The 12,266-nt window shown below is 61.8% G+C and overlaps 1 protein-coding gene across 1 annotated transcript in view; it reads left to right on the top strand.

Moving 5' to 3' along the window:
- Nucleotides 1-10,600, top strand: part of LOC101431618 (FXYD domain-containing ion transport regulator 6) — a 44,765-nt gene extending 34,165 nt beyond the window's left edge. Inside the window, exons 8-12 of the mRNA XM_004452914.5 lie at nucleotides 8,376-8,414; nucleotides 8,617-8,691; nucleotides 9,971-10,004; nucleotides 10,143-10,173; nucleotides 10,401-10,600. Coding sequence (XP_004452971.1) covers nucleotides 8,376-8,414; nucleotides 8,617-8,691; nucleotides 9,971-10,004; nucleotides 10,143-10,167 — 173 coding nt within the window. The 3' untranslated portion in view covers nucleotides 10,168-10,173; nucleotides 10,401-10,600. The remainder of the gene's footprint in view (nucleotides 1-8,375; nucleotides 8,415-8,616; nucleotides 8,692-9,970; nucleotides 10,005-10,142; nucleotides 10,174-10,400) is intronic.
- The last annotated feature ends 1,666 nt before the right edge of the window (nucleotides 10,601-12,266 follow it).

Genomic DNA, 12,266 nt, shown 5'->3' with positions numbered 1-12,266 from the left:
GCCCCCTCCAAACCCAGGGCTGGTGGAGCTCGAGGGTCCGGCCTTGGGAAGGCGGGGGGCCAGGCTTCGCTCTCTTGCCTGCCTCGGAGCCCCCACGAGAAAAACCGCGGCTGCATCGCCCGGCCTCTACCTCCCCACTGGGGCGAGTGACTGTCCTAGATCGCCACCCTGAGCCTCAAGAGCCAGGGCCCACGCGGAGGCCTGCTGGGGGGAGATGGGGAAATGGAGGCAAGGTGACAGGGGCACTGCTCCGTAGGGTGTGGCAGAGCCGAGACTCTCCATCTCCCCCAAATCGCCTTGCTCCCCGGGCCTTGGGGGCAACAAGAGAGCATGGCTGTTAGGGTTCATAGGGGGAGGAAAGGAAGGCCGCGTGGTGGGCTGGCAGGGCACACCCTGGGGAGGAGGGTGGGGAAAGGGCTTCCAGCACAGGGCTGCTTGAGTCATGACCTTGGCCGGGGCCTGAGCGAAAGGGACGAGCTTGCAGCGAGTGGCCCCGTCCCCTGTGGGGCCCAGCTCAGGGCGAGCGGTGCGAAGCTGGCACTTGCTAAGACCTGTGGCCAAGCTGTTGCCTGCCTCGGCCCTATTCCAGCAAGGCCCCTGCGAGGTAGGTGGTCTCGTCCTACTTTACAGGTGGGAGGTGGAGTCCCCAAGAGGGCACCTTCCCAGGGGCGCATGGCAAAAGTGTCCCAGCCCAGCGTGACTGCAGGGCAGCAGGCGGGGACACCCCTGCAAGCAGAGGCGCGTGGGGGAGAGGCGCTCCTGGGCGTCTCTCCGGGGTGCCTGGGCCCGTGTGCCGATAGGGTCGGGGTCCCGCCGAGGCAGGGTGGGATGTCTCTGAGAGAGGGGCACCGTTGCCCTGGCCTCAGGCAGGACTCAGGCACCCTCATTTAGCTTGGGGAGGACGGAGAAGACGGCTGAGGGGTTTGGGCAAGCCAGGCGAGAGGGGGTGGGCGTCTGCTCCCTGAAATGCTAGACCTCGCCTCCAAGGGTAGTCGAGCGCTTTTCTGGAAACTGTCCCGGGGCTCAGAGAGGAGCAATGGGGTGGGGGGAGCAGCAGGGATGGGGGTCCAAAAGGAGTGAGGGGCCATCCAAGAAGACTTGGGCCAAGATGTGGGGTGTTGGGGGGGGACTGACCACCCGCTCTCTCTGTGGGGGGCAAACGAGGTCTTGCTTCCCATTGCAGGGCAGGTGCGCCCTGGAGAGGAGTCTGCATTCATTATTTCAGTGGGACTCCCACAGAACGGAGCGTCTTCATGCGGACCCTGCTCTGGATACTCGGGATCCAGGAATGAACAAGACAGACAGAAATCCTGGCTCTCCTGGAGCTTAAATTCCACTTGGGAGGTAGACAGGAAGCAAGAATGTCAACTGCATAACTTACGGGATAATAGGTGCTAAGGGGGAAAGCAGGAAGCTGCGAAGGAGCTGCAGGGGGCTGGCGTGGACACTTTAGACAAGGAGGCAGAGCAGAGCTTCTCAGTCCCCTGGGAGGAAAGGCCTGGGGGACTGGGTGAGGTTAGCCAGGAGGCTCTCTGGGGGGGAAGAGCACTGGGGAGAGGGATCGGCCAGTGTAAAGGTCCTGAGGCAGGAGTGTGCCCCGCGAGGAAGGCCAAGGGGACCAGTGTGGCAGGAGCAGAGAGAAGGGGCAGGGAAGTCCGAGCAAGGTCAGCGAGGTCCCTGGGGCCAGACTACGACAGGCCTTGAGGACACAGAAAGGACTTTGGCTTGGACTCTGAGCCCTGGAAGAGAGTCAAGCAGGGAAGCGAACCGTTTGTAACGTGAGGGTGTTATGGGGTGACCTTGAGGGCCAACGGCCCGTGACGCGGGGTCACCACTTGGGGCGGAGACGTCTCCCTCCGGAGCCTCGAGTCTGCGGGGGGGAGCGGGGCGTGTGTGCATGGGTGGGTGGGCTCTGGCCTGTGGGCTCCACTTTTCTGAGCAATTGATGGCGTGTTTAGACCAGATGGCTCTGAGGCCCCATCTTGGCCCTGGGGTTTATGAGCCTCTCCAGTAGCCCAGCTGGGGAATTTTCCACTGGGCTGTTCTGGGCTGTCACCTGCTGTGACCAGCCCCTGTGAGCAGTTTGGCCCCTGGGCAGGTACATGCCTGCCTGAGGGTGGTGGGGAGGGAGGAAGAAGCTGCTCAGGGCCCGGGGCTGATCTCTGTCCATTACCCAGAAGCCTCCTTGAGACCCATGGTTCTCCATTTTCAGAGCATTTTCCAGCCCCGGGGCAGCTCTCCTCGGAGCAGGAAGCTTTGCTAAGGAGGGTCAGAGAGGTGATTGGTCAGAGTGACCCAGAGATGAGGGTCAGAGGCTGAGATCAGAGCCAAGCGCCTCCCAGACCCTCTTTATCAGTGTTGCCTTTGGGGTGGCCCCGTCAGGGCGGCCATGATGAACCAGAGGAAGATCCTGTGGTCACAGTGAGCCCCACAGAGACTGTTTTTGGGGCCTGTTAGAGGCCTTAGGGAGCAGGGACCCTGCCAGCCAGCGAGGTGGGGGGGCTCTGCCTGACCACGCTCCACCCAGCTCCAGCTGGAAGTCAAGCTCTCGTACCTGTCCTGGGAGAAGTGCTGTCTTCCGGCGATTCCCCACTGGCTCTGGCCAGCAGCCCTCGGAAGCCTCGTTAGGAGGCAGGTGTCCCCGGGGCTGCTGCGCTGTGAGGGGAGGCAGGTCTGACATCCCAGCCTGTGGGAGTCACCAGGGTTTAAGTGAGCCCAGAGGGGAAGGGCAGGCTATCATGGGAGCAGTCCCAGGACCCGCTTCTGCTCCGCTCCATCCCCAGCTGCTCCCCGTCTCTGCCAACTTCCGGAATGACACAGGCCCAAGCCCTGAAGGCAGTCACGTCCCACCGGGGGGCAGGGGTGGGATATATCAAGGCCAAGGCCCGGTGGGAATCCACCAAAACTCTTCCAGCTCGCCCCAGGGCTGGACGGCCCAGGGCCCCGGTGTCTCCCCCGGTCACTGCCAACCCCGGTGGCTGGCGGCCGGCTGGCACCCTGGTCTTGCTGGCTCCAGCCCTGACCAGGGCCCTCTCGCTCCTGGTGACCTTCGCGGGTGCCCCGAGCTGCCATAGGGTACCTGCCACTGCATCCGGCCTCCGCAGGAGCAGGTGCCAGGGCGGGGCCGGCTTGCTTCCCCGCGGCTCGCAGCCTCCCCCTTGCTCGGGGGCTCGGTGGAGGGCAGAGCGCCTCGCCCCTCCCTGCTCTCACGTGCATCCCTTGCCCCGACCTGCCCAGCCCCTCCTCCCTGCCTTTGTCCTTCCTGTCTGTGGGCTCCGCTGGGGGTCGGGGAGGGAGAGCCACTCTCCCCAGCCAGGCCTTGGCCAGCAACACTCCAGGGCGCTCTTCCTTCCACGGACACGGCCAGCAGCTCCCGCCATGGACAGGTGGCCCCTGGGTGAGTGCCCCGGGCCCCTGCGCCCCCAGGCCACCCTACCTCATCAGGCTCTGAGACTGGGGTCCCCTCCGTCGCTCCTAAGTGCACCCACAGCTCCCCAGAAGCGAGGGAAAGCAGGAAGAGGAGGGCAGGAACGCCAAACGGGGACCCCGAGTGTGGAGTCCCCACCTGTGGTGGGGTGGGTGCGGGACACCGAGCCGGAGGAGACGGAGGAGCTGGAGAACTCATGCAGGAGCTGCCTTTTCTACCAGTGTGTCCGTCTATCCATCTGCAGGAACTCTGAAGCCAGATTGCTGGCTTCAAATCTTGCTTCCCCCACTTTCTAGGTGCCCGAGCTTGGGCAAGTTATCTCCTCCGAGCCTCAGTTCCCTCAGCTATAAAATGGGGATAATCTCATCCCATTGTGATGAGGAATAAGAAATGAACTACTGTAAAGTGCTTACAGCACTGCCTCACAGAGTCCAGAACTGTAGCTGTCAACTCGCTTTCTCTTTCTCCTGTTCTCCTGTCAGTCTAGCTACGTACCTAGCACACCTGTCACCTACCTCCCTCTATCACATCTATCAGTCATCTCTCTATCCCCCATCACCTATCTAGCTCTTGTCTTTCTAACTGTCTACCTATTTTTACACACTTCTTTATTCCAGAAAGAACCCATGGTGTCTTACACAGATAGACAAGATGCGCTAAGACAACAAGAAAATGTGTGTGTTGGGGGGGGTGGGGGACTGTCCCTTGGGAGGGGAGCGGTGGGAGCAGAAGGGCCTAGGGTTCTGGGCTTCCCAGCCCTGGCTCAGCCACTGTGTGTTTCAGGCAAGTCCCTTCATCTGCAGCTTTTCTGGTCTTGCAATCACCAGCCTCGGTGTCTTTATCTGGGAACTGGAGCTATCACCGGACAGTGGCTGCTCAGGGCTCAGCAGAGGGGCTGGCGTGTGGTAGGCCCCCCCCAAAGATGAACTCTCATGGCAATATTTTTGTGAATCTACGTCACTTGGCTTCAAAACAGAAGAAGGCTGAATGGGTGTCCTGGCTCAGCCTGGGGGGCACGGCAGGCTCTTCTCCTCTCGCTCCCCTGCTCGTTCTTTGGGGGCGGGGGTGCGGGGGGCTCCCCTTCGGGTCCCGGCGACTACTGCTTAAGGAAAGCAGTGCCTGTCACGGTGCCACGCAGTGCAGGACCGGTGACGCCTCTTCTTCTAGTAAGACGACGCTGAGCTCTTGGCATGCACCATCTCGTTTACTCCTCAAAACAACGCTGAGCCGTGGGTGCAATTCTCCTTTTACAGATGAGGAAACTGAGGCACAGGGCGGTTAAGTGACTTGACTGAGGCCATACGGTTAGCCAGTGGGGAGTCGGGATGGCATTCGGGTGGGGACCCCGTGCTTGAGGAGGTGCCCCGATGGCATCCTGGAAGGATGAGCCCTACAGACCTCGGACACCGGCCCACCTGGCTGCCCCTGGGCACCGGCCTCTGCTGGAGGCCGTCCACGGAGGACCAGGCACCGGGGTCCTGGAGCGAGGCAGCCCCCGCGGAGAGGGAGGTGTGGGCGCAGCCCTGACCCCTGAGGCTGGGGCCCCCTGTGCCCTGCTGCTGCGTGGCCTGGCCCAGCCTCTGTGCCTCACGTGCCTCATCTGTAAAATGGGCCGACACCGCAGGGGCACGGTTAGGAAAGGGCTCTGCCAAGCAAGGCCCAGCCCCCTCCTTCAAGCGCTGAAAAGCACTGTGGGTGACAGGCAGGTGAACAGCTGAGAACGAGGCCGAGGGGACTGATGCTGGGGGGTGGCAGGTGCCAGAGACGGAGAGGTGAGTTGGGGTGATCGGAGCCTTCCTCGCTGAGGTGTGAGCTGCTAGACCCAGCTGCCAGGGACAGACAGGATGAGCCAAGGACATTCCGGGTGAGCCGAGGCCTGCAGCTGTGAGCACGGGGGACAGGCTGGGGGGCTGAGTGGCGTCGGGGACCACAGCCCTGAGCGCCTGGTGAGAAACGTAAGAAACTGGTGGTCAAGGGGAGCAGCTGCTAGGCTTGGGGGGTTCTGGGGGAGCCCCGACACTGCCCCCCGGGTGTAGGATACGGTGAACACACTTTGGCACTTCCACTTCCCCGTTCTCGCTGCCCCTGCGGGCTGAACGCCACCGCGCCATCCTGCCCTCATCCCTCTCTCTGGAAATTTCCTTTGGGCGGCTTTGGACACTGAGCCAGCTCCCCTTGCCCCTGCCTCCCCCACGCCTCCTCCCGGGCTCGGCAGGAGCCCCTCTGTCCTCAGCAGGGCTTTTCTTGTGACCAGGGTAAATATTACCTGGCACGGTTAATGTTTAATGCCCCCTCGTCGTCCCCGGCCACCCCACTGCCAGGCACTCTCCCCGAAGCAGAGGCTGCAGGAGGAGGTTAGCAGAGACCGCCCGAGGCTGCTGGGAAGATGGGGGGGCTGTCCGCGGAGCACGGTGAGTGTGCGCGCCCGCGGGCAGGGGGCAGGCATGCACGTGCGAGTGTGCAACGGGGGGCGCCGCCGCTTGGACCACCTTCAGAGGGGTGGGCTGGCGCCTCCTCCCAGAGCCTCTCCCCTCCCCTGGCACCTGCCTTCCAGAGGACCCAGCCTCTTTCCTAAGAAAGTTTGCATCTTCTTCGAGGGGACCTTGCCTTAAACCCAAAGACATAATAAACTTGACCTTGCCTTAAACCCAAAGACATAATAAACTTGACCGGCAGAACCTCGGGCACCAGGGAGAAGCTGTTGGGGGGGTGGGGGTGAGCCACCTGCCTTAACTGGGACACACCTGGTCCGCTGACTGCACAGCGCCTTGCTGGACTGTCTGAGCTCGGCGGGCAGTGGACGGGGGTCAGGTGGGGGAGCCCTTCCCGGGCTGATCTGGGGGTGAGCCTCTGAAGTTCAGGACACATCCCCGGAAGGCGGGAAGGGGGTGGCTCAGGGCTGGGGCCAACTGGCGTCTATTTATTGACCGCTGGTTTTGAGCCAGATCTAGAAAAGACAGGGGCTTTGGGGGCTGGGGGGCTGCTCAGATGGCTCAAGCCAGGTCAGGGAGGAGGCAGTTTTCCTGGACAGGTGGAGGAGCCCTAGCCTGGCTCCGACGCTAACTCCCCAGGTGACCTTGAAGCACGACCTGAACTGAATCTGGGAGTCGACCTTTTTTTTTTTCAGTTGGTTTTGTTTTTAATATTTTTGAAATAATTTCAGACTTTCAAGAGAGTTGCAAAAATAATACAGAAACGTTAGAAAATTCCAATATACTTCCTAACCAGATGCCCAGGTTTGCCAGCTTTTAACATTCTGCCGTGTTCGTTATATTGCTGTCTACCTATGTCAGTCTGTTTTCTAAATATTTAAGGGCAGATTGTGTATATCACTCTCCTTGAATAGTTATTGCTTCCATGTATATTTCCTAAAATCAAGGATATTCACTTACATAACGACATTAAGTTATCAAGTTCAGGATATTTAACACTGATATATAAAGTATACTTTATTACAATTTTTTCAATTGTCCCAAATATGTCCATTTGGTTGTTTTCTCTCTCTCTCTCTCTTTTTTTTTTTTGTTAAGTAATGGGACCGGGGATTGAACCCAGGACATTGTCTGTGGGAAGCCGGCGCTTAGCCACTGAGCTACACCGGCTCCCCTCATTTTCTCTCGATTATTCATCTAGACCAGGATCGTGTACTGCATTCTCTTTTAGTGTCTCTTACAATTGTGGTAATATACGTACAACGTACACTTTCCACCCATGAGGACAGGGCCTGGTCCCCGCAGCCTGACCTTGGCCTCTGGCCTGTCTGGACAACCAGCGCCTCAGGCCCCCTCCCCCCATTGCCCCCCAGAGCCAGGCACGGGCCCTCCTCGCTGGCCCCCGTTAGGGAGTCAGCAAGGGGCCCCGGGCGAGGACTCCCAGTGCAGCCCAGCTCAGCCAGCCTGCGAGGCGCCTCACGCACATTCCTTCCCCGGCCGAGAAGGCTCAGGGAGGGCAGGAGAGCCAGGCGGGGTCAGCCGCGTGGCCGCCTCGGCGCCGCTCCTCCAGGGGCCCCCGCGGCCTCTGCCTCACGCGCCTTCCTTCCCAGCCGCTGCGGGGGGCGCGGCAAAGGGGTCGAGCTCCCAGGTCCCAGCGCCCGCTTGCCGGGGTTCATGTCCTGGCCCTCCCGGACCTGCTGTGACTTAGCCTCTGCCCCTGTGTCCTCATGGGTTCTACCAGAATGATAATCTCACAGGGTTATTGCAATGATGGAATGGGTTCGCATTTTGCAAAGCCATTAGCCTGGACGTGGTAAGCGCTGCACTCCTGTCTGTGAAATAAACTTGCCTCCTCCTCCCGAGGGCGTGTGGGAGAGTGGAGAGATGCCAGGGGCTTGAGTTCAGGGCCCAGTTGGGCCTCGGATGTCCTTTGGGACTTTGGACAAGATTCCAAACTCGGCTCCAGTTTCCTCCTTCTGTTAATGGATTTTAAGATCCTATTTTATCCGATCATTCAGTCACTTCACAAGTACTTGCTAAGTGCTTCTAACTGATTCATTCTATGAAGAGAAGCTGCTGGAGAGTCCAGGGAGAGGTGCTTTTTGTTTTCCTTGGGCTTTTCTGACTGCGTGTGAAGCAAGGGGTGGGAAAGAACAGAGACCCTCGTGCTGCCAGAGGCTCATGCAGCCGGATCCCAGCCGGATCCCACTCGATCCTACACAGCCAGATCCCACCAGACCTCACGCAGCCGGATCCCACCAGATCCCACGCAGCCGGATCCCACCCGATCCCATGACAACCGGATCCCACTGATCCCACGCAGCTGGATCCTACGCGTGCTCCCAGGCTGTGTCTGAAGCCGGCTGGGGCAGACCCACAGGCTCCCCCTCCAAGGGCAGCTCCTAGCCAGCCTTCCCTGCCCCCTCCAATGCACAGCAGGGACAGAGGGACAGACGGGGACGCCCCTGTCCTGCGCGGCTGCTCTCCTGACTCCCCCACCCCTCTGGCCTCCTCAGGTGGCGGCTCCAAGGGGGACGTGGACCCGTTCAGCTATGGTAAGCCGGAGCCCCCAGCACCCTTCCTGGCCCTGCCCCCGCCCAGCAGCTGCCTCCCGGCCTCGCCCAGACCTGGGGATAAACTCTGTGAATTATGATTAATAGTCAACCTCCCGGGTTAGCGCGGGGCGGCTCCGGGTGGGCTGCAGGCGGGGGTCCAAGAGAGAAGACCCAGCCCCCCTCTCGCTCTCCCCTTCTCAAGACTACGAGACCATCCGCAGTGGGGGCCTGATCTTCGCCGGCCTGGCCTTCATCGTGGGGCTCATCATCCTCCTCAGTAAGTGGGGTCGGCCCCGTGCCGACGGGCCGCTCGGCCCCTTCCCAGACCCCTCACGGAGGACATGGGAAGGGACTGGACACCCTGCTGGAGACAGGCATCTTGGGATGACGCACTACTTGCACTGGGACCTCATAGAGTGGGGGTCCCTCTTCCTCAAGTCACCCCTAGTGACCCGGGAGCTGCGATGGCCGGTTCCTGCCAGGGGAGGAGCTCCAGGGTCCATGCAAGGCCAGACTAGGGGAAGGAAGGGCCTTTACCGGGCTGCTGCCCCCACATGGTGACGCTCTACATCTTAGACCATTTAATCCTCGGTCCCTACTGCCACCACTTTACAGAGGAAAACACAGACCCACTCGAGAGGGCTCAGCCAGCAGGAAGCAGCGGCGGGTTCAGCCTTCCCCCGGCTGCCGGGCACCGCGGGCCTGGGGCTCGCTGCTGATTTCTGGGAATCTCTAATTCCCTGGGCCTCCGTTTGCCCGTCTGTTAAATAAGGACAAACCCACCTGCCGCCAAAGACACGCGGCCAAGAAAGTGCCTTAAGAAGATCCAGTGTAGACATCACGTGTTCTGGGGACAGAGAAGGGCCCTTGTGTAGCCCCCCGCCCCAGGGGCACACCGCAGATGCTTAATAAATGTTTATTGACTTGTTTCGGGGCAGTCGGGAGAAACATACACAGAAACACAACTGATGAAAAGAAAACAAATTATGTAGCAAGCCCACCCCTGTGCCCTGAAATTCCCACGCGGGCAGAATCAGGGTCACTCCACCGTGTCTGCAGGCGCAGCCTGGACCCCGGCTGAGCTGTCAGCGCCTTGGCGCCAGCGCTGGGGAGTCGTGGAGCACAAGTGTAGGAGGCAGTGGGGCCCAAGCGGAAATCTTGTTTGTAGCTCTCTCACTGCCATCCTTCACCAGGGTGCTTACTGAGCAACTACTACGTGCCAGGTCCTGGGTGGGGTGTGTGTGGGGGGAATGACACATCACGATGGCCAAGGCCCAGCTGCTGCTTTCGACCTGCCCACAGTCCACTGCAATCAGGGTTAAACAGGCTCTCAGCAAATGTTTGTTGATTGACTGACTGACCAAGGCTCTTAAATACTTGTGGTGCCGTCCTATGTGGAGAGAGAAACAAGTCAAGTGTGGCCTCCCAGCTGGACACTGTGGTGGTCTGGCAGGAGGGAGGAAGCAAGTAGAAGGGCCCAGTTAGTCCTTGAGGACAGAGGGGACGTCCTTAGAGAAAAGGGCTTCACACACTGACCCCGCCGTTCTCTCTTCAAGGCAAAAGATTCCGCTGCGGGGGCAAGAAGCACCGGTGAGCACCTGCCCAGGGCGGCTGATGGGAGGGAGGAGGGGCGGGCCAGGAGGGGTCCCCAGCCTCAGGGACCCCTGCCTTCCCTGCTCCACGCTGACCCCGGCCCTGTCTTTTCTCCTCTCTCCTCCCCTTTCCCAGGCCAGCCGATGCAGATGAGCTCTAACGAGAGGTACGAGGGAGGGGAGAAGGGGCAGGGGGGGCGGGCGCGCTGCGGAGGGACAAGCCCGAGCTCGGGCCGGGCCGCGTCTCCGCCAGGGGGTCTGGCACCACGTGCCCTCCAGGGACGGCCCAGTGCCTGGCGTGGAGCGTGTGGTAAGGGGCTGCCGAGCACGGCTGGAGGGAGGCCTCTTCTGCCCCCCCACTCTCACAGTCCAAACCCTGCCTTTGTCTTTTCAGGGCCAGCTGTGCCCACCGGTCACTCCAGGGTGTGCGGGGAAGCCAAGGATGCCCCTGTCACCCGTAGACCTTGACCTTGGGCCCCGTCACTGCCAGGCCCTTGGCTGCAAGGAGCTCTGGGCTGTCCGGGCCCCCTGGGTGGACATCACCTCCTCCTGCCCGTGCCACCCTCGTGCCAGCAATAAAGCCTATTTCAGGAAGGGCCGCCTCCCTTGCCTGCCTGCCCCCCCACCCTTCCCCATAAAGACCACCCGCCTCTTCTCTAAGTTGGGGTGCACAGAGAGCCTCATCTCTTGCGGCTTTCCATTACCCACTTGGATGCCCATCTGCCGGTTAGGGCAAGGAGCCCGGGACCCTCCCCTGTAGGCTCCCCCTCGCCCCCTGAGCTCGCAAGGGCCCTGGGGACAGAGCACTCGGCGCCGCTTCCAATGCCAGGTACAGAGGGCTGCGGAGGCCCAGTGTCCACGGGTTCAAAGCTGCTGGTGCCACCAAGGTCACTGCCCAAAGCCCCGGGAGCTGCCGCGTGGGAGGCGCCGTGGAGACACCCTGGGCTCCAGTCCCGACGCTACTCGTGCCACGGTCGTGTGCTCTGGCCTCTTCCCCAAGGGCAGCACCTGCCAGGGGCGGTGCAGGGACCGGCGCTTCCCGGCGCCCCTCCAGACACTGGCGCTGAGGCCAGGCCACCCCTTTTCCACTCTTGGGGCTGGAGGGCCCCGCTGGACCCACGTCCATCCACCCAGCTGTGGGCTGCGTTTAATCCCAGGGCCGGGCCAGGGGGGCGGACAGCGAGGTGAGGCTGGGTGGCCTCCTCCAGCCCCCCCATCCATTCAGGCAGCGACCCCCGGGCACAGCCTCAGCCCACGATGGGGTCCACCCCCCGCCCCGCGGCTTCCTGATGCCCGAGGCCCTCAGCAGAGATTCTGGGGTGGACGGAGCCTGTCCTCCCCTACGGGGACCCAAAGGCAGTGGAGAGACTGGCGGGGTCGTGGCGCCACCTCGTGTCTGTTCTGTGGGAATGCGCGCACCTGAGGGGGGCGGGGAGACCCCGCAGGAGCCGTTCCTGGCGTTTAAATGGCAGGCTGTGCGGGACGTGGGGGCGCGTGTGCGGTGGCTTCTGGGGCCCAGGGCGGGGTGGCCTCCATTCTGCTGGGGCAGTTAGCGCTTCGTCCTCATCCGCTGGCCCTAGGCCCCGACACCACGACCAGCCCCAGAAGCACAGGGCGCTTGAGCGGCCAAGGTCCTTAAGGACCAAAACAGACCCTCCTCACTTGATGGAAGGGGAAACTGAGGCCCCGGAGAGGAAGCGATTTGTCCGGGGGGTATCAGGCTGCTGCTAGAACCCAGCGCCCCTCCCCTCGGGGGCTCTCCCCTCCCCCCCTGAGCCCAAGAGAAGAGAGGGGCTGGGGCGGGTGGGAGGCACCCCGGGGACAAGAGCGGCGCAGGGCAAGCCTGACGACTGGCCACCGTGGCTGACGACCTGTGACACCCCACTCTAAAGGTGACCCCTAAAAGGAATTCAGTCTAGCCGGGTGCTAGGCAGGGGCTCACCCTCCGGGCCAACGGGAAGGGGGGGGATCGAGCAGGGATGGGGCAGGCCCAGCCCAGGGGCTTTCAGGAGGGAGCAGCAAAGCACACCGGAAGCGGGGGCATTCCAGGAGCGCCGCTGCCCGCGGAGTGCAGGCCAGAGGCCTCCGGGTTCTAGAACCCTCCACCCTGAGCCTGCCCCCTCCCAGGGGAACTCCTCTTTGGGGGGTGGGGGGAGGTCCTGGTGAGTCACTTCCTGTCCCTGCCCTTCGGTTCCCTCCACGAAACACGAGGTTGTTTCCCAGTAAGTCCAGGCGCTGTGCCCCGGAATCAGGTGCTTTT

The sequence above is a fragment of the Dasypus novemcinctus genome, chromosome 27, assembly GCF_030445035.2.
Source record: "Dasypus novemcinctus isolate mDasNov1 chromosome 27, mDasNov1.1.hap2, whole genome shotgun sequence".
In the NCBI taxonomy this organism is placed as follows: Eukaryota; Metazoa; Chordata; class Mammalia; order Cingulata; family Dasypodidae; genus Dasypus; species Dasypus novemcinctus.
The sequence above is the reverse complement of the archived record's forward strand: the minus strand, read 5'-3'. Positions and strand labels throughout refer to the sequence as shown.